Genomic DNA, 24,642 nt, shown 5'->3' on the forward strand with positions numbered 1-24,642 from the left:
GTCTCTTCGGGGATGGTCTGCCTGTGGGTGGCAGGAAGGGACCCTGGCCAGGCAGTGGTGAGGTTCTTAGTGGCTGGGGGACTGCCAGGCGGCGCAGGGACTGTTCCGCTGGTAGCGGGGTTCCAGCTGGGCGTGCCCCAGAATCCGCTGCGGGGTGCCCGCTGTCCCGGGGCGCTGCTTCCCCCAAGGATCCCCTTAACCCCATGGCCGCCTGACTTTGGATAAGCTCCTGGGGATTTGTCAGCCAGATGTGACAAGATTGGAGAGGCGAGTGAGAGAGATCTGATATCAATCAGTGCATAGCTCGGAGCCAAACTTTCTCAAATGTGGTGTAGAAACATGTTCTTCTCGTTTAAGGCATCTCTTTGTGGCTGTGAGGCTGCCACCGGCCCGAGTTTGACAGTTAAATGGAATGCCAACTAGCAGCCTTAATTGTGTGAGTGAAGTTGTGTGTGTTGCGGGGAAAGATCAGACACTCCGGGTTCGGTAATGTCCCCTAGTTTTATAGCTAGGCTCACCGCAGACCTCTGAAGATGAGGGCATTTAAATAGGGCCAGACGCCTGGTCGCAGCCAGGCCTCTGCTGTTAACACTTAAGGGGCTTGAAAGAGGCCCCACTGGTGTCCTGGGAATCCCTGTCTCTGTGTGTGCCTGTGTGTGTGTGTGTGTGTGTGTGTGTGTGTGTGTGTGTGTGTGTGTGTCTACATGGAAACACAGAACAGATGTATCAACACTTTTTTAAAAAGCAGATTTTTATTAAGGCAACAAGATTTTGGTGTGACAGTATAATAGGAAAACAGCATTTTGGCAAATTTTTTTTGTATGTCCTTTTCTTCCTTGTTTATTGTCATCACTATGGTATTAGATTTTTAGATTTTATGGCATCTTTTCCGATTTCAAAGAGGTTGAGTTAAACTATAGTTGAGTAGTGAAGCATACAACTTTCTCATTTACCCCTCCTCTAATTCGTTGATTCGTATGACTACACCTTTATTGAAGTTGTATGCATTAAAGTGAAATTTTGCACATCGTGTAAAAACATTTTGATTGTTACAGTTCGTGCTGGATTTTAGTTTTGCTTTAAAATAAGATAAAGACAGCAGCCTCTCTTCCTGTGAGGAATCTTGGTAACGATTCTTTTCAGCATACTTCCAGACACTTAAAAAGAATATGATATGAGTCATTATTTCATTTATTGTCTGGTAAATTAGCAAACTTTAATTTTACAGAAATTGTTACTGTCTTCACCCAGTTACTGGGACATGCTCTGTTACAGTTGAATGATCAGACACTGCCATGAGACCCTTCACTTGTCGTATGAGCTCCTTGTACTTTGAGGACTCCGACTGAGTTTAGACAGCTGCATAATTTAATTTGTATGATCATCTCCACCCATGCAGTCTAGTAAGGGTTTCGTGGAGCTCTCTGGCCGGCAGAGAGAAAATGGCTCCTAGCTTGAGTAGTCTGCCCATGAGTATCTCCTAGGATATGCTCTGATGATCTGTGTGCCTGGATTGTAATCCACGTAAGAAATCTTAACCTACATAAAACCATTGCCTTAGAAACACAAGGCTTATACAGAGGGTGATTTGGCTTTCATCACCTTTCCCCTTGCAGAGGTTAGGCCTGTATTCCAGCCCCATGCCCACATTTTGTACCTCAGATCATCAGCTTGGAAAGATGGCCCAGCCCTATGGTGAGAAATGCCACCTAGGTTTCCCCATAGAAAAATAATTGTTCAGCCTGCCGTGGCCACTTCTAAATGCCAAGAAGTAAGTGTAAATGAGGGAACATTTTTAAAGTTTGATCTGTTAGTAAAATTAAGCTATGGTATGAGCGGCCAGAAATGTCTTTGAGCTTCTGTACATGACTTTGGGAGTTATTCTGACAGTGGCCATTAAAAGGAGTTGCCCTGGAGGTTTGCAAGGTAAATTACTTGCAGGAGTGGTGTGCTTCACCCCAGGGTGAATTTCCTCTCTGCAGATGTCACTTAGAATGGGGTAGTTACTTTTGTCAGAAACAGCCTGGTTAGAAAGGAACTGGAAATACGGTAACTACCCAGATTCTCAGAACCGGGACACCTGACTTTGCTGCCTAAGATCAAGGCTTAGGAAGCCAGTACACTCCTTTTGTACTTTCCCTTATTTCGAGTATCTCACTACAGATCTTTCATGTGTTTGTTTATTGTTGGTGACTTTTCTGAATGATGTTAACGATAACTAGGTATTTCACAGAGGGAACATCCAGGAAGTTTTGGGGTCCTCTTCCCTCTTTAGTTTCCAGCAGAAAACTCTTTGCTTATCTCATTATCCTTTTGAAGTCCTTTCCCCCTCATTTTGGAGTTTCCAAGATTGCAGTGTGGCTGTGGCACCTGCCGTTCTCTGCATAGACGCATGTGCCCATTTTAGTCAAAGAAGGTGAGTCCAAACAGAAAGCAGCCCTGCTTCTGTAGGCTCCAACCTGGGGCTTCCTCCAATGTACAAAGTTACTGATGGAAGAAAAAAAAAAAAAAAAGGCCGTGTCAGTTCCTGTCCACACATGGACCGTTTATTATAAATCAGCCTAACCAGTCATAAAAGGACTTTAGCTTAGCAGAGATGACCATTTCTCTCCACTAATGTGAAGGAAGAAAGCGGTTAGGAAAAGAAAATGTGAAGACTGGGTTCGAACAGAAGGAAATGGTTGCCTTAGGTGAACTCTTAATTAGGGTTTTAACTTTTCTTCCCATTCATTATATTAGTTCAGTTGTGCCCTCCTGCAGATTGTGTGATCCTTTCATATACTGAAACATGGAAAACTATTTTTTCTTCTTTTCCAGCTTCTAGAAGCATCATCATAGTTCCATAGGCCTCTGACTGTTGATACTCTATGCTGAATTTTAAGTTGGGGATTCAGATGGCATAAATGAGATTGAGTTTATCTTTTCAAAAAGTCAATTTCTAGTTCTCTTTGACTCCCTAAAACAGTTTTATTTAGACATGTTCACATTTGGCTTTTACATTATCATTAGTAACAAATTTGTGTTAAATACTTATCTGTCTGCCTTAACTAAAAATTTAAAGTGTTTTTTTTCATTTTATTCCCCACTTTCCAAGACTGATTCTGTGTTACATATCACCTATATCTTTTTAGCTTTCATTATCAAAGGTTTATGAAGATTCCTTCTGTGTTCTTTTACATGTGAGTTATAAGGGGGAAAACATGCCTGTATCATTTATATTTTTATGTATTTAAAGCTATTTTTAAAAAAGAAATATTCCGTTTGATTTCTAAGATGTTGGTATATTTTCTACTATTTTCACAATAGTAGAAAACTAATAATTTTAAGAAAAAGGGGTGCAGATGTTAAATTGTTTTGGCATAGGATTTAGGCTTTGATTTACAAACATCAAAAGAACAAGTATTTTCCCCATTATCCTCTTTGAACTAAGCACCAAAAGAACATTACAGAGGTGCCATGTGTACTTTTTGCTCACAGGTAGACTTAGCCCAGCATCCATCCCCTGAAGGGGCTCCCACTCCCTGAACCCTCTCTGGAAGCCCTCTCCATGCCCTCCTTGCCTCTGGCTTCTCCTTCATGCCAACTTGCAGTGAGATGCCACATTCTATCAGTTCTCCTTCATACCATTTTTACATTGCAAATACTACTTCCTAAGGCTCCCCAGGTCCCCTCTCTGAATCGTGATGTTGGTAAACAAAGTCTCCCATTGTTCAGAACCCTAATGGTTCCATAAACAAAACAGAGAGACCCTGAATGTCCATCATGTCATCCCATTCCTCAACCCCACTTAAATTGCTTTTCAAGATTGGCTTTCACTGGCCAAACAGAAACCTGTGTTTTGTGACCAGGCTTCTGAACCCAGCACACAGACCCAGGATTTTGCTTGCACACAGAGAACAGTTTGCATTTCCCTGGATGAAGACCCCTGTGGCCTTTCTGCACAGCATCTGTTAACTCCTGCACATTGAAGTTTTGGAGGGAACAGGCGTCTTGACATAGCTTACTTATTCACTTTTTATTATAGAAAAATTAAAATTAACATAATTATAATAGTGTAATGAAATTTGGTGATATGTGTTTGGAACTTCAACAGTTAACTATCTTCATCTATATTCCCTATCACCTACCACTAGAAACCCAGGTTAATTTGAAGGAAATACTAGCTGTCATATAATTTCATTAAAAGTATTTTAATATGTAGCTGTAAAATATATAAGCAACCATTTAAAAAAACAAAACCAATATGCCATAAAACACCTTAAAATAATTTAGGGGTGTGGCTCAGTGATAGAGCATATATTTAGCATGTGCAGGGCCTTGTTCAATCCCCAACACCAAAAAAATTAATAGTTATCATAACTCCTTAATGTCATTAAGTTTCTAGGCAATGTTCAAATTTCCTAGATTGTCTTATAAACTTTATATTACCATTGGTTTGTTCAAGCTAGAATCCAAATGTATATACTGTTTGTTTCTGAATTTCTAGGTTTATAGTCTTTTTTTTCTTTTAACCTTGCCAAGTCAGCCATCTTCAGAATGCTAGTGTGAATCCTGACAATTAAGTTTCTTGGGAAGACATTTAGATAGCCTTCTGTCTCCTGTCTTCCTAACTTGGTGTTGGTGAAGAATGTTGATCAGCTCCAGGTTTGGATGTTCTAACAAGATACCAAATGTGCAGTGGGATGTATTTTCTATTCAGGGCCCAATAGGGCAGATCATTGTCTTTTTTTTTTTTTTTTTTTAATTAGGAACAGTGAATTGGGGCTCACATTTTAAGAGAACCTGTCTTATCAATGGTTTGGTTTCCCTGAAACACAGGTTGTATAGGAAGAACAGCTATTTCACTCTTTCCCTTTGTTTACTGGTTTTCAAAACAATTTGTTGGTTTCCTGTATTCTTTGAAGGTGGTCAGTGAGTTTTGCATTTGTTTTGAGTATATTTCAAAGCCTTGGGTTTTCAACTGTGAATGAAGCAAACTAACTTTTGAATAACCATATTCGCAGCTTTTTTTTTTTAAGTAACTTATTTCATTTTATTTTATGTACATTGGGTGTTTTGCTGTGTGATGGTGTCAGGTCCCCTGAAACTGGAGGTAGAGACAGCTCTGAACTGCCATGTGGGTGTTGGGATTTGAACCCAGGTCCTCTAGAAGAGAAGTTAGTCCATCACTGCCATTTTTGACTGCTCCTAGTTGTGTGAGTTTTCCCAGAAAAGCTATATGCCCTTGCCCATAGTAGACCCCAGTAGTGACTTATATTTGCATCACAGGAGGCTGTTTGTGGTTCCAGTTACTTGGCTGAAGCTGATAAAACTTGTAAATAAATTATTGTTGTTTTGTTAAACTTATCTGTGTAAGGTGATGGCATGATGTGTTGGGAAGACAAACACCTGGTCTGTGTGCTTGTCAGATGGGCTTCCGTTCAGTGCTGCCAGCCAGGTAACCTGCCTCACACGAGAGAACCTTGCTGCCTTCCCTTCCCTTTTCCTCCCAGTTGTCCTAATTGCCCACCTGACAAATGACAATAGTATTTTCAGAATCCTAGTTGCACCTCTGTGGAGTTTCATATATGAGAAAATTAGTGTAGAATTTTAAAAAATGAAAAGAAGTTAGTGAAAATGAGGGGAAACTAGGAATCAAAAAATAGTAAGAACCAAAGAGGCTGCTGGCTCCAAAGAGAGGACAGCTACAGCTTTGAATGGTTTGGTTCTCTGAACCAGGAGAGTCAGCTCTGCAGCCCCAGAGGGAGGAGAATGACAATTTCACTGAAGGTGGAGAGAAACTGTAGCTTCCCTCTCACACAACTGAGAGGGTCCTAGCCGCTTTAAAATACGTTCTGATCAGCAGTTTTTATGTACACTGAAAATTTCCAGGACTCAGACAAACTAATAGCAGTTATCTATAGTCATCGTTTAAAAATAAAAGCTGGAAAAGCCAGAAGTCTTCTGTCCTAAAGCTTAGGTGAGTTGTGGTTTGGCAGCCTGGGCTCTTTGATTTCAAGTTGAGAACTTAATGATTTTTTTACCACTAGGGATCTGGCAGAACCTTGGAATCCCACCATTAAGATAGGGCCACAGATTCCAAACTTAGTCTTAGCCATCTCTTCTAGAGAGCCATTTTCTAGGTGGGTTTTGTTTTGTTTTGTTTTGTTTTGTTTTGTGGCCCTTTCAGTAGTCAATGGGAAGATCAGTGTGCAAACTAGGAAGTGCATTTGGCTACTAATGAAAGGCACCAAGACAGTAGTTACCATTCTTTATTCCCAGCCATCCTTGCTATGTGCCTTCCAGGTTATCTAATGGTCACAGGATGCCCTCTGGACTCTAGCCATCATGTTTTTGTTCCAAGATGGAGGAAGACAGGAATCGAAGTCCAACCAGTTCCCATGTATGAGGGGCTCCTGTAATCCTCCACCATTCTACTGTCTGCCATGAGCCAGTGTTCAGTCGTTTGTCCATCAGTGAGGACAGGAAATTAAAATTCCCCTTTTTGTTATTTTTAGTACTAGAAGTTGAATCTAAGGCCACTTACATTGGCAGGCACTCTACCACTGACCCATGTCCCCAGCCCTCTGTTTAGTTTTCAGTTTGAGACAGGACTTCACTGAATTATCCCGCTGGCCTCAGATTTGCTTTGAAGCACTGGCAAGTCTTGAGTCTGTAATCCTTTTGCTTTAGTCTCATGTGTAACTGAGATTATAGGCCTGTGTCATCAAGCCTAGCTAAAATTCTTTTACCCAGGCATATCAGGAAAAAAAAAATACTATGGACAGCAAGCAAGATGGGTCAATGGGTAAAGGTACTTGCCACGAAGTACCTGAATGCAGCCCATGCATTGTGGCATGTGGACCTGTGCACAATAAAATAAATGAAATTTGAAGGAAACTAGATGGATATCTATAATCATTGCACAAGGTAAAACTTCCATTTACCCATTCAGTCATTCACTACGTCTCTCAGTACAGTAGGGGAATTTACCAAGCATGAGGCTTTGTCTCTAGTTGATGGGTGTTGTAACTATCTTCTTCTGAAGTGATGAACTATGGAGAATCTTTTTAGGAGCATTATCTTTGAGCATGTTTTGGTAGTTGTGTCTATGCAGTGTCCAACCACCAGAGCCAGAGGACCTGAGAACTTACTGTGGACATGGTAGCAAGAATGGTGTCTGACTGCAGCTCTTATCTACATATCCACAGAATGGCAGGAGTCGTTAGCAGCCTATATTATAGTCAAAGGTGCCAGCACATGAGCTCAGTGGAGTGAGAGGAAAGGAGTGCAGCTGTGTAGCCAGAGGTCTCTTTATAACAGCAGACCACATTCATTTTGTATTGTTCCCAGGAGGCTCACTATTAGCACAAAATCCAAACTCTTAGCCTACCCAACAAGGCTTTATACAGAATGGCCTTTGTCACCCTTCTGCCTTATTTCCTATCATTAACTTCACTCCTTAGCTCTACTGGCCTCCTTTCTTTTCCCAGAACTCACCAGTGTGTCTTACATCTTAACGGCCTTTGCAGTTGCTGAACTTTCTAAAATACCCCTCCATCCTTCCCATCCCTTGGAATTTAGCTTGCACGTTCTACCCGGAGGCCCCCAATGACAGTCCTATCCAAAGCACACTTCCTCCTATCCATACTCTGCATGCCAGCAGATAAATGATTAGCACAGAGTTCTGCTCAGCTCTATCTTTTTGTTTTCTACCTCTTCTAGACTTTAAGATCTTTGAAGATACAGGCCTCAGCAGTCTTGTTCTGTACTATACTATTGACAGTCTAGATTCTAGAATGATGTCTCACTCACATTCCAGAAATACTGACTGAAATTTCTTTACTGTGTGAAACTTTAACCTCTTGATCTGGCAAATAGTATGATAATGCCCAACTCTAAAGGTTGTAGAGATTAACTGCATCTGCAGTCAGCACCAAATACTGATATCTAAGACAGAATATTCCCTGAATATTCAGATTTTAGACCACTTGATAGCCATAAATTCTTCAGCTTCTTGGTATATAAAATAGAGATGGTATATAAAATAGGGTGGTTGTGAAAAGAAAATGCAGTTAACACGTGGGTGTTGTTTGGTGTGTTGTGTCACACAAAATAAATGTTTAATAAAGCTAACTAGCTGTGTGACCTTGAATAAGTTACAAATCATCCATAAATTTAAGTGTTCTAAAATATTCCTCTCCTCACAGAAAGATAGTAAGGATCAAATGAAATTACCGACTGAACAGGAGCCTCGCAATGTCAAAAGCAATGGCTGATCTCGACACTGAACTTAGCACTTAGCACGCCCCCTACAACTTCCTGTGATGACAGAAATACTTTCTATCATCATTGTCCATTGTCATCCATTGTGATAACTACTGGCCACAGGTGGATTCCTGAGCACTTAAGTATGACTGGTGTGACCAAGCAGCTGAATTTAAATGCTATTCTATTTAATTAGATCGCAATAGCCACATGCAGGTAGTGTACTAGACAGTGTAAGCTAAATACCTTGAGCCAACAAAGTTGCCCGCTAGATACAGTGCAACTTTTGCCTCTGTCAGATCACATGTGACCCTCCAAGGGGTCAGGGGACCCTAAAGCTCTCATGCTTAACCTTTTCAAGACTATGAAAAATATATGATACTAATACATGTTCTAGAGATGACAGTAGCTTTGAAAGGCTTTTATTACTGGGACCAATTCAAATCCTATCACAGGCCTCTACTGTCCAGTGCTATACATCTGCCTCTATCCCACTGTGTGCCTGGGGTAGGTGGTACTCAGCCCCTCAGCAAAAGGCCTGTAGAAGCATCTCCCCAAGCTAAAAGTAGAACAGGGGGGTGTCTGGGAGATTAAATGGATCCACCAAGGTACCTAAAATCCAGGCTATCCATTTCTACCCCAAGACAGCAAATGACCAAATGTGACATACCAGCTGCGAGAGAGTGAGCAAATACTAGTTATAAAACAGCAAGCCAGAATTTTGAATGCTGATTTGTAGCAAATCAAAGTGACTAATCACAGTTCTGGAAATTGATTGATTAAGATGAGAGCCTAAGAAGTGATAATCATGCCTTGTCAGTTTGGATTGCTGGAAACATCTGCCTTATGTATCTGGAGAATGGAGAAGTATTGGGGACCAAAAGGAAAGCATGTAAATTTCAAGTTTTCCATTTATATGAGGACTTTTGTCTTACAATTAGAATTTTTTTGGTTTTATTTCGTTTTAGTAGTTTTAATTTATCTTTAGCTAAGGGTGCTATAATTTGACATTATGGAATTCTGAGAGTGTAAGAAAATCAAATGCCCTTTAAATTACAACTTTTCTTCAATATTCTAATTAGGTTCTTCTAGTTTATAAGTAATTCCTCTGACATTTGTTTCCATAGATACTTAACAAACTTTATTAAGCCTTATTCAAATGGCTTTATATGCAACCACATGAGCATTTCTTAGAAATCAACACTTATATAGATACAGTTCTTTAAAGTTATGCCCCCCAAATAGAAGCTGCTATACTTGAATGGTCAGATTGGATCAGTGGTCTCAATTACACATAAGAGAGGTCTTAAGGGCATTTGGAAATGTCTAGAAGACTTTAACTGACATATGGTGGCAGGGCAGAGGCCAGGGCTGTTGTCATTGACTAATACCTAGGATAGCCACAATGATCTATGCAACTAAAATGTCAGTAGTCCCAAACTGGGAAATACAAGTGAGGTGATAAGAGATGAAAAAAAAAAGCTCCAGTCTTAGGCTGTGAAGTATGCTGGGAATTGTGCCTGTGGTTTCATTCTACAGAATGTGAGACAGAGTCACACAGTATTTCTGGGGATTTTACATGAGCCTCAGTCTCATGAGCAAAGTCTTTAGGAATTGGAACAAGCATGCACTCAAGGGCATCTCTTTCTCTTAAAGCAGGTTTAGTCTTCAAAATAAATTAAATGTAAGTTTTACTTGTAGATTTTCATAACCACTTTTTTCTGAGACAGGTTCTTCCTGTGTAACCTTAGTTAGTCTGAACTCACAAATGTACTCCAGCCTGGCCTCAGACTCATAGAGACCTGCTTACTCTTCCTACTGAGTTCTGGGATTAAAGGTGTGTGCCACCATACCTAGCCATACCTTTTATAAAAGGTTAAATAGCATCTCAATGAATGTAGTTAAAAGAAATGTTCTTCCTTCTAAAATATTTTCTTTTTAAGCAATATTTATTAAATCCAGATTGTGAATCGATTCAGCGTTATATAACTTAGTGTTCTGTTAGCATTTAGCCATAAACAAATGATTGGTTTGTTTGGTGGCTGTTCATAGGGTTGCAGCCAAGTTTGAGATGCTGAACAACACAGCAGATGTGCCCCAAACAAAACCTAGCTAATGGCGAATTTGTAAATCCTTGTTTCCAGGTTGTGCATGTAAATTAAATCATCATTTACTTTTATTCTCAAGTTTTCCTTCAGGGCTACTAATCTTGAGTAAAGCATAGCTGTTTATATCATATGTCAATGGGTTTAATGTGTTTGCATGTGCACACACGAACAGAAACTTATAAAAGGTGAAATAATGTATAGCATTAGAATGTCTTACTAAGTAGAATGGATCTGTAACTGCATACGGTTCTTTGTATAACTTTGCCAAAATTAAAAACAAAAATACCCAAACTCTGTTTCCCATTTGGGGGTATCCTCTGGAGCGGATTAGGTGATGCTGTTGCTGTCTTCAGTGCCCCTCTGCTGTGAGCAGCTGTTCTTTCACCCAAAAACTCCTGGTTGCTGCTCTGCTCAATGTCCATCCTAGTCAAAGAAACAGTAGGAGGCAGCCAAATCATGGAAAAGTTCATCTGTATTTAAGTAGGGCCACCAATTTTTAAATAACATTTGGTTGTGGTGTGTTTTACATACCACAAATCCTTATAAGGTATAAGTTCACTGGCTTTTAGTATATTCATGCACAGAGCTGTATGATCATCACCACCATCTAGTTTTAGGACATTTTTATCAGCTTAAAAAAAAAAAACTTGCTCAAAATCAGAAACTTCTGTGCTTCAAAAGGTGCCACTAAAAAAGAGAAAAGGTGGGAGAACACACCAGTAATATATCTGGTAACAGACTTGAACCTAGAAATAAAAGAACACAATACCAAAAAGACAACCAAGATGTACACATAGTAAACACAGAAAGGATGCAATACCATCAGTCATCAGGGAAACACAAATAAAACTACAAATGAGATCTCACTCATATCCGCAAGAATCATCAGGATGGCTATTAAAAAAAAAATCAGGTGAAGTGACATGGGCCTGCAATCCCAGCATTTAGCAAATGGAGGCAGGAGGGTCAGGAATTAAAGGTCATCCTATATAGTAAATTTGAGACAAGTCTGGGCTGCATAAGACCCTGTACAAGATAATAGCAAGTGTTGGTAAATCCCTCATATGTTACTATGGGAATGTAGAACAATCCAACTGCTTCTGAAAACAACTTGACAGTTCCTTAACAAGTTAAGCAGAGTTACTACCTATCTTAATGAGATTGTGCTCAATTCTACAAAATAAAGCAAGTCATACTTTTTAAAAATGTCCTTGTGCATATCAAAGTTTGTACTAGTGTTGTCTATTAAATGTGAAATACCAGTTGTTTTTAAAGTGTGCATACCTTAATTGAAATATAGTTTATTGCTTTAAAAATACAGATAACTCTGAGTTGTTTGAAAAATGCTGCTAATAGCCAACAGAGGATTGTCACAAGTTATAGTTTGTGAAAAGTGCAGTATTTGAAGCTCAATAGATGAATGCACAACAAAGCAAGGTATTCCTTTGTGTAACCTGAAGAACACTCTACCACTTCCCACACACTCTCTTCTCATCCCTACTCCATTCCCCATAGTCACTAATCTACTTTCTGCCTGTAGGAATTGGCCTCCTCCTAACTTTTCATATATATATATATAACGACTGTGTGACTGTTTGTACCTGACTTTGTCACCCATTTGTAGCAGATAATCATTCTCTGTCCCTTTGTGAGAACACAAATACTCCAGTGTATAGATAGACCACATCTTGCTTTTTCAAAATCTGTTGGTGGCTATTGGCATTATTTCCACTTTCATTGTTGTGGATAATGCTATGAACAATCACCTAGATGACTGTAGGATGGACATGTTTTTTATTCTCTTGGCTGTATATCTAGTAGTAGAATTTCTTGGTCATGCTCTATGTTTGACTTTTAAGGAAGGTGCCAGACTGTTCCAAAGTAGCTGTGCCTTTTACAGTACCACAAGCAGCTGGGTTTTTTTGTTGCTACTAATTTTTTGTTTTGTTTTGTTTTGTTTTGTTTGGCTGGTTGGTTGGTTGGTTTGTCTTGTTTTTAGGGAGACTGGCTACACACTCCTTGGAGTGAATTTCCCAAATCCTTGGCCAGATTCTCCCTTCTTTGTCCTCTAAGCTGTGCCTAACAGTTCCTTGACTGGCAGACTTTATCATCCCTTCTCTGAACATACATTCTCCCGGTTTCAGAGCTCTCTTGAACCATACATATTTCAACCAGAACCATACAAATTGCCCCCTCCAAAAAAAAAAAAAGACAAAAAAAGACAAACCACCACCACCAACAACAACAAAAAACCCATCTGAGTTGGAACCTCACTGACTGAGCTCCTGTAAGGGATTTTATTGAAAAACTATGACAAGATGAGTTGGTAGAGTGCTTGCCCTGCAAGCATGAGGACTGAGTTCAGAGCTGCAGTACCCTGTAAAAGCCCGTGGGTTGGGGATTGAGACAAAAGAATCTCTAGAGCTCACTGCTCAGCCAGTCTGCATGAATTGGTGAGCTTCCAGTTTTCTGTGAGACCCTGACTCAAATAACAATGTAGAGATTAACTGAGAAAGACATCTGGCCCTGGCATTGTCCTCTGGGCTACCAATGCACATATATTTGAACCCACACTTGCATGTATACACAACTATACAACACAACACCACATGTACAAATGCTCACACACACAAAAACTTTGTATTTGTGTCTCGATGATCTTAATCCTAAGACTTTGTTGGACATGCGCATCTTTATTTTCTGTTTCCACTGTACTTTTGTACACTGCAAATGTGTATACACACACACATACACACACGCACGCACGCACGCACGCACCGCGTGCACATGCACGCGCGACATGCTCCATAGCATACAACAGAGGCATCAGTGCAAGGCTTGCTCTACCTAAATCTATCTCTTGACAGTCACACAGTATAATCAGCCATTACGTGTTCTCAAATCTATTTAATATTTTCAGCTCCTGCCATATCTTAGGGTCTCTGAGGGTAACAGATTCCACACATGGGTTGCTCTTGCTTCAGATTATTCTTTTACTTGTTCTAAACTTCTCTTGATACATTGTCCAGAAGAGCTGCTCTGATAAGCTTAGAAATTTGGTGAAAATCAACTTTGTATTTTTCTGTGACCTTTATAACAACAAGGTTTCAAACCATAATCTTTTCTGAGAAGTCCTTATAGGTTCTCCCTATTATCATATGCAAATTATCTACATTTATGTTCATGGTCTCCCAATATTGGGCTTACTGCTCCTCTTTCCTAAGGTATAATATGCACCTTTGGTCTGGCACAAGGCACACATTGCTGAGTGAATCTTAGGAATGAGGGAATTTTGTTTAATAAATGTGACATATTCTGCACATAGCTCTTACATTGTATGCATACATGTGTTCTCTCTTGTAGGCTATCGGCTGTACTCTGAACTGCAGTTGCCAAAGTTTCAAACCTGGGAAAATAAACCATCGACAGTGTGAACAGTGCAGGCACGGATGGGTGGCTCATGGTAACGTTATTTCTTCCCTCTCATCCTGTAGTGGTCTTTCTTAATAATTTAAATGTATACAGGAACTGATTTCATGCCAAAGGGGGCAGCTGATTCCTAAGCTAAATAGTAAGTTTCTAGTGTGTTCCAGGTAACAGGCTATATAAGTTATTGGTTCACATTTTAACTTTTACACTATCTTACTAACTCTGCTCTAAATATGTCAAAACTGATACTTCAGTGATGTTACATGGCAGTAATAGATATGTTCCATGGGTATAATTAGCCCCTAATACTTTTCAACTGAAATATGTCCTGATACAAGTATATCCCTTACTCATGATTTAGATGAAATGTATAACTGGACATCCTGCTTATACATTCACTGAATCTGACAGTCAGGAGTCACTTGTAATTACTGAATGCTAGGAATGTGGCGAGGGCTACTGGAGGTGGCATTGCTAACTTCCTTTAACTTGATTGATTACATGTAAATAGCCTCCAGCAGCTGGTAACTCTAATGTTGAGCAGGCTGAACTAGGTAGCTTAATTTCTAAAGCCCCCTCCCACGAAGCAGATCAGGGCCTGAACCCAGATCCTTGATTCCCAGGCCATCTTCACCTTCACACTCTGATTCCTAAGTATTCATTCTCTTGGTTCTGTTCTTGCTGCTTTTGTGTCCCCTTCTTCACCCATTTCCATTTGTGAAGATTTTCCTCCTCAGGAATGTCACAAGAAAGGGAGAAAAATCCTGAATCTGTTGTTTTTATTTAAGAAGTTTCTGTGAATTACATGAATCCCAATAGCTGTTAAGGAGATTGGTCCTTTATGAGTTCTTGTTTATTTTTTTTCCTGTTGGAGCAAACAACTAGGAATAGCTCCAGATGACTTTCTGTGCAATGTTTCTCCTAAAAGTAGAGCTTTTCCAAATGTCTTATACTTGATTTTTAGCTCTGAGTAAGCTGAGGATTCCCCCGGTATATCCAACAAGTCAAGTGGAGATTGTCCAGTCCAATGTGGTGTTCGATATTAGCAGCCTCATGCTCTATGGAACCCAGGCCATCCCTGTTCGCCTGAAAATCCTCCTGGACCGGCTCTTTAGTGTGCTGAAGCAAGATGAGGTTCTGCAGATCCTCCATGCCTTGGACTGGACCCTTCAGGATTATATCCGTGGATATGTGTTACAGGTACAGTGACCTTGCCTGTTTCTTAGAGTGCCCATGTAACTGGTGTAACCCAGTGCCCATCAATCATTGGTAGCTGTCCTTCCCTTTGAACTTTTTCCTAATGACTTAAGCCCCCGATTCATATTCTGTGAGGATTCCTGTCCTTTCCTCAAGATCTCTCTGAAATTCTAGGCTATGGGAGTGTGTTTCACTAGGCTAACTCCCACAGAAAACCATTTGGTTCATTTTGGGAGCTGCCTCCATTACATGTATCATGCCCCACTACCCTCAGACCCGAGATGTTCTGTGTGTTAGGTTTTACTGAGAACTGGAGGTGAGAGAGGGCTCTTACACACCAGCACTACACAACCAGCAGCTCACATGCTGAGCTCCTTTGCTGTCCTGGAAAGGCTCTCCCACTTTGCTCCTGAGTGTCCCTCATCAGCCCCACATGTGATACGGTTGTGATCATATCCTAACCCATTCTCTCTCTGTGTCCATCTTCCTCTTACTCTTTTTATCAACTCTTCTTCTTCCACTTTCTCTTCTCAGCACCACCAAAATTCTCTTTTAGCTTCCTCCCATGTTCTCTTCTTCAAAGTTCTGGCCTTCTAGCCCTTGTCTCCTTTCAGAGTAATTTAGCCTCTTTTCCTGGATCATGCCATGGGTGTAAGGCTCATGTTCCATCTTCAGAGGCAATCAAAGTGTTTTATGAGCAAATAGCATGTTTCCTGAAATACTAGAGCATTGTTTTTGCCACTACATTAGGACTATCAGCAGACTTTGGATAAATTATTTTTTCAGTGAAATAGAAGATACATGTATTTTCAAGTCTAATATTAAAAACAGTCTTAGGTAGAGTGTATCATTAAATAAATACTGATGATACCCATTTATTAGTGGACATGCTCTCCTAGTACTTCATAGTGAAGTAGACATATCTCTGTTTTCATTATTTCTTTTTATTTTTAAATAGGGCCTTATTGCATAGCCCCAGTTGGCCTAGAATTCTTTGTGTAGATCAGACTGCCTTGAACTCACAGAGATCCACCTGCCTCTGCCTCTTGAGTACTGGGATTAGATGTGTGCAGCACCACACCCATTTACCCTTGTTTTCTAATTGAAATTCCATAAGGCTCTCAGTGCTTTATGCTCTCACTGAAAGTTATTCCACAGGAATGAGCAGACCCAGAAATGAGCACATTCCTTTCCAGTTCTACAGCTTGTAATCTTTCCCTGGAATCCTGTGTGCACACCTCTGGTACAGGGCCCTCCACTGACTGGAAATGGCCATACGTAGAGTAGCATTATGGTCTTACATTACAACATAGATCAATATTTAATGATCCTAATAATCTTGCTTTCTAGTGTTAGGATTAAAAATATGGAATCAATTACCTTGAACCTCTGGTGCATGAAATATTTATGATGTTACATTCCTCCTCATCTTCAAAACTCTCACATGCACTGTGAAAAATCTCAGTAGGCCATCAAATATGTGTTCTGTGATAAAATATTTATTGTAGTTTTGGGAAAAGTTAGGCCTTGCTAGAGTTTGAAAGATCTCCAACACTCCAGCATAATTACAGCTCTGCTTTATGAACATGGGCAGTAGATCAATACGTGCTCATTTGGTTTTTGATGGTAGGTGTTTAGGAGATTATTAAGTTTGCAGCAAATGAATACTTGGTCTATATCCAGACTTCACTGTCCCATTTGTAGTCTTTCCATGAAGATACTACTGTTGTTCAGAGAATACATATTTTTATTTTAGTGAGGAAAATCATTGTGCCTCAGATATGACAAAAATCTTGTATGACAACAGACTGGTTTGAAATATGATGGAAAATATTTTCCAAATTTCCCTGACTTGGGTTTGAGTAGTACATCTTTATTTCACTCTTCTAGGCTAATGGTAGGGCCACTGTTTACACTTGTGTAGTTTATGTATGTGTTTCTGGCCTAGGAGAGTGAGGTGGGCAGGGACTGAGCTTTCGAAGTCCTGTTGATCCACAGGAAACGTTTTTCTGGCAGGCACAAAAATACCCTGTTGTAGTCTAGTGGAGGCTCCTTGGGGAGCAGATGGCAGCTCCGTGGGGAGCAGAAGGAGCAGCTGTGAAGTGGGCATTCTTTTACATTCTGGTTTGTATTTAGGATGCCTCAGGGAAGGTGTTGGATCACTGGAGCATCATGACCAGCGAGGAAGAAGTGGCCACCTTGCAGCAGTTCCTTCGCTTTGGAGAGACCAAGTCCATAGTTGAGCTCATGGCAATCCAAGAGAAAGAAGAACAGTCTATCGTCATACCACCCTCCACAGCCAATGTAGACATCAGGGCTTTCATTGAGAGCTGCAGCCATAGGAGTGCTAGCCTCCCTGCTCCAGTGGACAAAGGGAACCCCAGCAGCATGCACCCCTTTGAGAACCTTATAAGCAACATGACTTTCATGTTGCCTTTCCAGTTCTTCAATCCTCTGCCCCCTGCTCTGATAGGGTCACTGCCTGAGCAGTACATGCTTGAGCAGGGTCAGGACCAAAGCCAGGACCCCAAACAGGAGCTGCACGGGCCCTTCTCTGACAGCAGCTTCTTAACGTCCACACCATTTCAGGTTGAAAAAGAACAGTGTCTAAAGTGTCCAGATGTTGTTACCCCAAAAGAAGACAGTGCACACTTAAGTGATTCCAGCTCATACAGCATTGCTACTAAGCTGGAAAGGACACAGCTGTCCCCTGAGACCAAAGTAAAGCCTGAGAGGAACAGCATTAGTGCTAAGAAGGGCCGGGTGTTCTGCACTGCATGTGAGAAGACATTCTATGACAAAGGCACTCTGAAGATCCACTACAACGCCGTCCACCTGAAGATCAAGCATAAGTGCACTATTGAAGGGTGTAACATGGTGTTCAGCTCCCTGAGGAGCAGGAACCGACACAGCGCCAACCCCAACCCTCGCCTGCACATGCCAATGAACAGAAATAACCGGGACAAAGATCTCAGGAACAGCCTGAACCTGGCGAGCTCTGAGACGTACAAGCGCCCAAGTTTCGCAGTCATGTCTCCAGACTGTGGGCCCCTCCCAGGCTACACAGGTTCAGTGGAGGACTCCAAAGGTCAGCCAGCTTTCTCGGGCATTGGGCAGAATGGTGTGCTTTTCCCTAACCTACGAACTGTCCAGCCAGTCCTTCCTTTCTACCGCAGTCCAGCTACTCCTGCGGAGCTGGCAAACACACCTGGTGTGCTGCCTTCTCTCCCTCTGTTGTCTTCCTCGATCCCAGAACAGTTGGTTTCCACAGACATGCCATTCGATGCTCTTCCCAAGAAGAAATCCCGGAAGTCCAGTATGCCTATCAAAATAGAGAAGGAGGCTGTGGAAATTGCCGACGAGAAGAGGCACAGTCTCAGCTCAGATGATGGCATGCCCCTGCAGGTAGTCAGTGAAGATGAGCCAGAGGACAGCAGTCCTCAGTCAGACCAAGTACCCGAGGAGCAGCACACACAGTTGAGCCTAGAAAAGCCTTTCCCACAAGGAGAAAGACCCTGCCATCTTGAATCTGTGATTGAGTCTCATGGAACTATCAGCAGAGCCCTTGAGCAAACCACACACACACAGAGGGAGGCTGAGCAGAAGTTAGCCTTGACGTCAGTAATGCCAAGAGAGGTGGAGGATGGTGGCCACGAGCGCCATTTCACACCTGGACTGGGGCCCCAAATTCCTTTCCCTGACTACATGGATTTGCAGCAGCGCCTACTGGCTGGGGGACTCTTCAGTGCTTTGTCCAACAGGGGGATGACTTTTCCTTTTCTGGAAGACTCCAAAGAACTGGAACATCTGGGTGAGCATGCACTAGTGAGGCAAAAGGAGGAAAATCGCTTTCAGTGTGACATCTGCAAGAAGACCTTTAAAAACGCTTGCAGTATGAAGACACATCATAAGAATACACATGCCAAAGAGACACACACGTGCACAGTGGAAGGGTGCGGTGCTGCCTTCCCATCCCGTAGGAGCAGAGACAGGTAAGGTGTCTCTCTGTCAGTGTCTCTTTTAAGACACTGACAGTTCAAATGCTAGCAAACATTAGAGTTGCCTGAAAAAATCAGGAAAACAGACCTCTGGGCCCTAACCCTAAAATTTGCTGCTGTGGGTTAGAGGTGAAACCTAGAAGGTGGGTGTGGGAAATTCATGAATTTTCAGTTTCAAAACTCTAAAAGCATTTAGCCGAAAAACTTAACCTGGAAAGACATGATGATTTTTTTTTTTTTTGGTAGATTCCTACTATCACCTTCTTGAAAGGTTTATGTTGGTCTGGTATTACTGAATTACTAGTGACTGTATTCATATTATTTTATTAATAGATATTCTGATATATTTCAGCACATGTATTATCCTACCTTTGTAAAGGCTGAGAGATCTCAAATTGAGAAACGCATCCGCCCCCAGGTGTGTGGGATAAAGAATGGTGAGCTGGTTCTCAACGTTAGTGGATTGTGTAAAGGGTATGGAGGAAGGGCTTTTTAAAGTGTCACATAATCTCTCAGAACTAGCCTGATTTTCATTTCAATAAATGAAGAAGTCCGTCACGTGAAACCTATTCTCTGGCTTCTAGTCATCCAGCAACACTTGCAGAAAGAGTAACTGCTTGATTAGAGCCTTTTAAAGATGTTAACCTATCAGAGAATAAAGGTGGCTAGCAGCTCCTTTCAGAGGCTACTATATACATTTGAAAGTTGCTGGGTTTTCATAAAACACAGACTTGTCTCTCAGGGCTTATCTCCCCGGAGTGCATCACTGTGCTCTTGTGTGTGTGCACTTGGGACACTAATAGTGGTTTAGGTCACTCTCCTCCCAGCCTTTGAAAGGAGCCAACGCAGCCAATGTGATCTAAGAAGTTTAATGAAAGGGTCAGCTGTCTGATGAAATGCAGTGTGATAAATGGCTCAGAGGATGTGAAAACTACATTTGTTCAAACAAGCTTGACTTGAAGCAGGTTAGCACCACCACTAACTTGGTCCAAATTGTAACACCTAATTTGTTAAGAGTGTGAAAATGTAAAGACTCCCACACACATTCCTGGCTAGGGCTCATAAGAACACCCTCATTGTCTTTAATAAAGAGAAGGAAGCACAGGAGATATTAGTTAAAATTCCTGCCTTCTGTTGCTAGGATGTTTAAACCAAACCACTAGGGTACCCCTAATTAATGAACCAGTCCTTCTCCTTCATTCTCCAAGAAGAGGAGGGTTTGCTTATGAATAAGCTGTTGTTATAAAAAGAAGTAGTCATATCAGTTAGATTATCTTTGCTCTTTATGAGACCGATGCAGTCTATAGGATCTACTAAATTATAACACATACTAAATTGACAGTGTTTTTCATACGATGCCTAATTTCCATACAGCCAATGTTTTCTTGTGTTATGAACTATATGTGTATAGAAGTCTCCACCATAACAGGATTCCATCTTGTATTCTAGATTTTTTTTTTTTAAGATTTATTTATTAGCCAGGCGTTGGTGGTACATGCCTTTAATCCCAGCACTCGGGAGGCAGAGGCAGGTGGATTTCTGTGAGTTCGAGGCCAGCCTGGTCTACAAGAGCTAGTTCCAGGACAGCCTCCAAAGCCACAGAGAAACCCTATCTCGGAAAAAACCAAAACCAAACAAACAAACAAAAGATTTATTTATTTATTTTGTATACAGTGTTCTGCCTGCATGTATGCCTGCAGGCCAGAAGAGGGCACCAGGTGTCACTACAGATGGTTGTGAGCCACCTTGTCGTTACTGGGGATTGAACTCAGGACCTCTGGAAGAGCAGCCTGTGCTCCTAGCCACTGAACTATCTCTCCAGCCCCTATTCTAAATGTTTTAACACTTTATTTCCCATTTCATTTCAATAGTCTAGATTTTTGAACAGTTATCTTTAAAAAAATGTTATCATTGTAAAAGCATCATTTTAAGTAGGATTTTGTGGACACACTTAGGCCCAGGCTTATCACTTCAGCTAAGTCAAAGTTGAGAACTGCATTATGTTGTTTGTTAAAGCAACTAACCTACCCTCTTTGAGCCACAGATCCTGCGAGCAGCAGCTCCTGGGATTCGAGAGTGACAGACAGACAATCTTAAATGTTTATTTAATCAGCAAGTCTTCTGTGTTAGATGCCGGGAAACACAATCCTTGCTCACAAAAGTTGTCAGGCTAGTGGACAAGACAGACCGTGAAAAGGAATTACAGATGACCATAAAGATTGCTGTAGTGAAATGTAGGCTATAATGACACACACTGGGATGCTTAACTAGACTCCTTGATCTGTTAACGAAGGCCCCCTGGATGAAGGGGTATGACCAAACTGGCAAGTAGTAAATGTATTAATCATGTAACATTTTTTTTGTAACTCCACTAAGTACCTGCAAGTGCTTTTCTCTATTAAGGTTATAGCACTCATTGTTTACTGTATTAGGAAGTAAAACTGGAAAAATATGATCTATCTCTTTAAAACAAGAATATGCACATTAAATGTTAATATCACACATTAATAGGAAGTAACTTCTATTTTTCCAAAATAAATATAGTGAGAGAAATGGCTTTATTATATGTTTTTGCAAATCTCTAATACTTGGTTTAGTAGAAAACAGCTGGGTTCTCACATCTGCTTCTGCATTCAGCCTGTTGCAATATCACATTGTATAGGTTCTGGAAACTCCCCTGAATTAATAATGCTGGTTATGAACTCCTGCTTTGGGAGCTGCTGTAAGGATGTTGGGGACTAGGCTTGTTCACTTTGAGAGCCACTGACCTCAAATGAATACAAGCAAAAGGGAGGGGCTGCAGTGGGAGTTGGAAGGCAACGGGAAGATGAGGCAGGGGGCACAGATTCTCAAAGTCCTTGGAGACGAAAGCCTGGCATGTGGTCCAGAGAGTCTTTGTATTCATAGTATTTCCTGGTCATAGGGGCTGCACCTTAGGAATGGCTAACCCTCTGAGGCCTGAGGAAGGAAGATACCGCTGTTAGTGTCCACTGGGTAGTCAGGAGCCGGATATGAGACCCAGAGGTTTACACTGTAGTGGTGCCTTCAGGTTCCAGGTTGAAATACATGTCTGATTTTTTTCAACTGCTTGAATGTGGTGGAATTAATATGTCCATCTGCTGTCTGGTTTTCTGCCGACACATGCCAGCCGTTTCAGTGCGGAACATTAACATAATCACAGGGCAGAGCCTTAGAAGAGAAGAGCTGCTTGCAAAGTGGGTGATCTCGGAGTATAATTCTAATGTCCACAAAACATGTATAAAGGGGTAAAAAAAGAAAACCCTGCATAACAAAAGCTATACATTTTATGAAATATAATTAAGATTTCCTCATACACATACCATGAGGGATTTAGAATAGAAAATTTAATTCTTAACTTACTCAGAGAGAGTGTTTTCTTGAGTCTGGCCTAATTCTGACCTAAATTGGTGAAGACATTTTTCTTATTCGGGATCATTCTCCTGTTACCTGTAAGATTGTAACCTTTGGTGTAAGGGATTTTTTTTTTCTTGTCAGAAGTTACCACGGGATCCCTAAGCAAGAGCAACATTGATTTTACAAGTTACATCCATGATAACATGGGGGTAAACAGCATGTGTCATAATAGATGCTCATCATCTGCCTCTTAGGAGTAAATCATTGGGTGCAAGATTGGCAGTGTGCTCACACTGCTGCATTTGCAAAACTCCTGTCTGGTTCATCATGAGATACTGCAGATAAGACCTACACTACACTACACTACACTACACTACACTACACTACACTACACTCACACACACACAGGAGTGAAACATGAACTCCTGCTCAAGACCAGCACTATTCAATAGAAAGATGATGTGAAGCCATGATAGGAATCTTTATTGTTCTACTAACTATCAAAAGGGCAAAAGGAACCAGGGAATGTAAGTTTTAATAACATGTTTAATTTAATTCAATATGCTCCCAATACTATCTTTTCTGTATATGACAGTGACAATGTGTCAGGTATGAATACCCTATCAGATGGTGTGGTTTGACGATGGTAGTCTTTCATCATTTCATTGAAATAAAGTATTCTGCTTAGTTTCTTATCATCTGTGACTGATGCTTTCCTGGGCTCCTCTGAATCTAGTGTCCCCATTAAATTGGCCTAATTGAAATCATCTCGACCTCCTCTATGGATGAGATGAAGGAAGATACATGTTAATCAGGTAGTGAAAATTGAAGTTCCAGACTGTTGGCTTTCCTGGGGAATGCTGGTTTCTGATGAATAGCCATAGCAGTGGTCTGGTGTCTGCTGACCACACAGCACAGCTCACAGGATGCTAACCATGACTATTACCCTCAACTCACCACAAGTTCTTCCTAGTGTCTGCTCAGTCTTTCTTCTCAGAATAATGGCTCTGTCTTTTCACTCTTGTAGACACAGCTCGAACCTAAGCCTCCACCAGAAAGTATTGAATGAAGAAGCACTGGAGAGTAGTGAGGACCATTTCCGTGCAGCTTACCTTCTGCAAGATGTGGCTAAGGAGGCCTATCAGGATGTGGCTTTCACACCACAAGCATCGCAGACATCTGTCATCTTCAAGGGAACAAGTGGCATGGGCAGTCTGGTTTACCCAATATCTCAAGTTCACAGTGCCGGTCTGGAGAGTTACAACTCCGGTCCCCCTAGCGAGGGCACCATCCTGGATTTGAGCACTACCTCAAGTATGAAGTCAGAGAGCAGCAGTCACTCCTCCTGGGACTCTGATGGGGTGAGCGAGGAAGGCACTACCCTTCTGGAGGACAGTGATGGGAACTGTGAAGGACAGAGCCTTGTCTCTGGGGAAGATGAGTACCCCATCTGTGTCCTGATGGAGAAGGCCGACCAGAGCCTTGCTAGTCTGCCCTCTGGGTTGCCCATAACCTGTCATCTCTGCCAAAAGATATACAGTAACAAAGGGACTTTCAGAGCCCATTACAAAACGGTGCACCTCCGCCAGCTTCATAAGTGCAAAGTGCCAGGCTGCAACACGATGTTTTCATCTGTTCGAAGTAGAAACAGACACAGTCAGAATCCGAACCTGCACAAGAGCCTGGCCTCATCTCCAAGCCACATCCAGTAACAAGCCAAAGACTCTTTGATGGGTGTTTGTCATGATTTCAGGAATAAAATAATCCAAAGAATAAGGTATTTGGACTGTTGAGTACCCTTTCTCATAAGCCAGGCAAAAGTGACTTGACTGTACAGTCTTCTGCAGCAGGAAAAGCACAAGGCAAGCCTGTGAGACGTTGACACTGGGGTAGCCCTTCCTGTTATTATTTTTCTTAGCCCCCAAGGTTTTCCAATGACACAAGGAAAACACAGAAAGGCAGTTTCCCCCAGATTTGTTTACATGTTCTCTAGGAGACCTCCAGGTCTACAGACCAACTGGAGGGAGTGGGGATCAGGAACTAGGCACAGCTTCACATAAGGCCTGCAGTACTAAGGGTATCAGGGAATACATCTCCTTGAATATAACACTGTCACTGTGGGCATGACAACCAGTTCCAAAGATTTCATTTTCAGCCCCATCCCCCTTTTTGGATGAATCCAGAACCCAGACTTGAGTTTAGGGAAATGACATTCAGAAACCATCCCTCCATTGGGAGTCGATAATTGCTCCCTCACAGTTTTGGATATAATTCCAAGGAGTGCTCTG

The 24,642-nt window shown here is 41.4% G+C and overlaps 1 protein-coding gene across 1 annotated transcript; it reads left to right on the forward strand.

The window, feature by feature from the left end:
* The first annotated feature begins 324 nt into the window (after positions 1-324).
* On the forward strand, positions 325-24,066 carry Bnc1 (basonuclin 1). Its single transcript, XM_035441363.1, has 5 exons — positions 325-402; positions 13,719-13,818; positions 14,749-14,984; positions 17,118-18,973; positions 23,382-24,066. The coding sequence occupies exons 1-5, from the start codon at positions 325-327 to the stop codon at positions 24,064-24,066; spliced, it is 2,955 nt and encodes a 984-aa protein (XP_035297254.1).
* The last annotated feature ends 576 nt before the right edge of the window (positions 24,067-24,642 follow it).

The sequence above is a fragment of the Cricetulus griseus genome, chromosome 3 (assembly GCF_003668045.3).
Source record: "Cricetulus griseus strain 17A/GY chromosome 3, alternate assembly CriGri-PICRH-1.0, whole genome shotgun sequence".
In the NCBI taxonomy this organism is placed as follows: domain Eukaryota; kingdom Metazoa; phylum Chordata; class Mammalia; order Rodentia; family Cricetidae; genus Cricetulus; species Cricetulus griseus.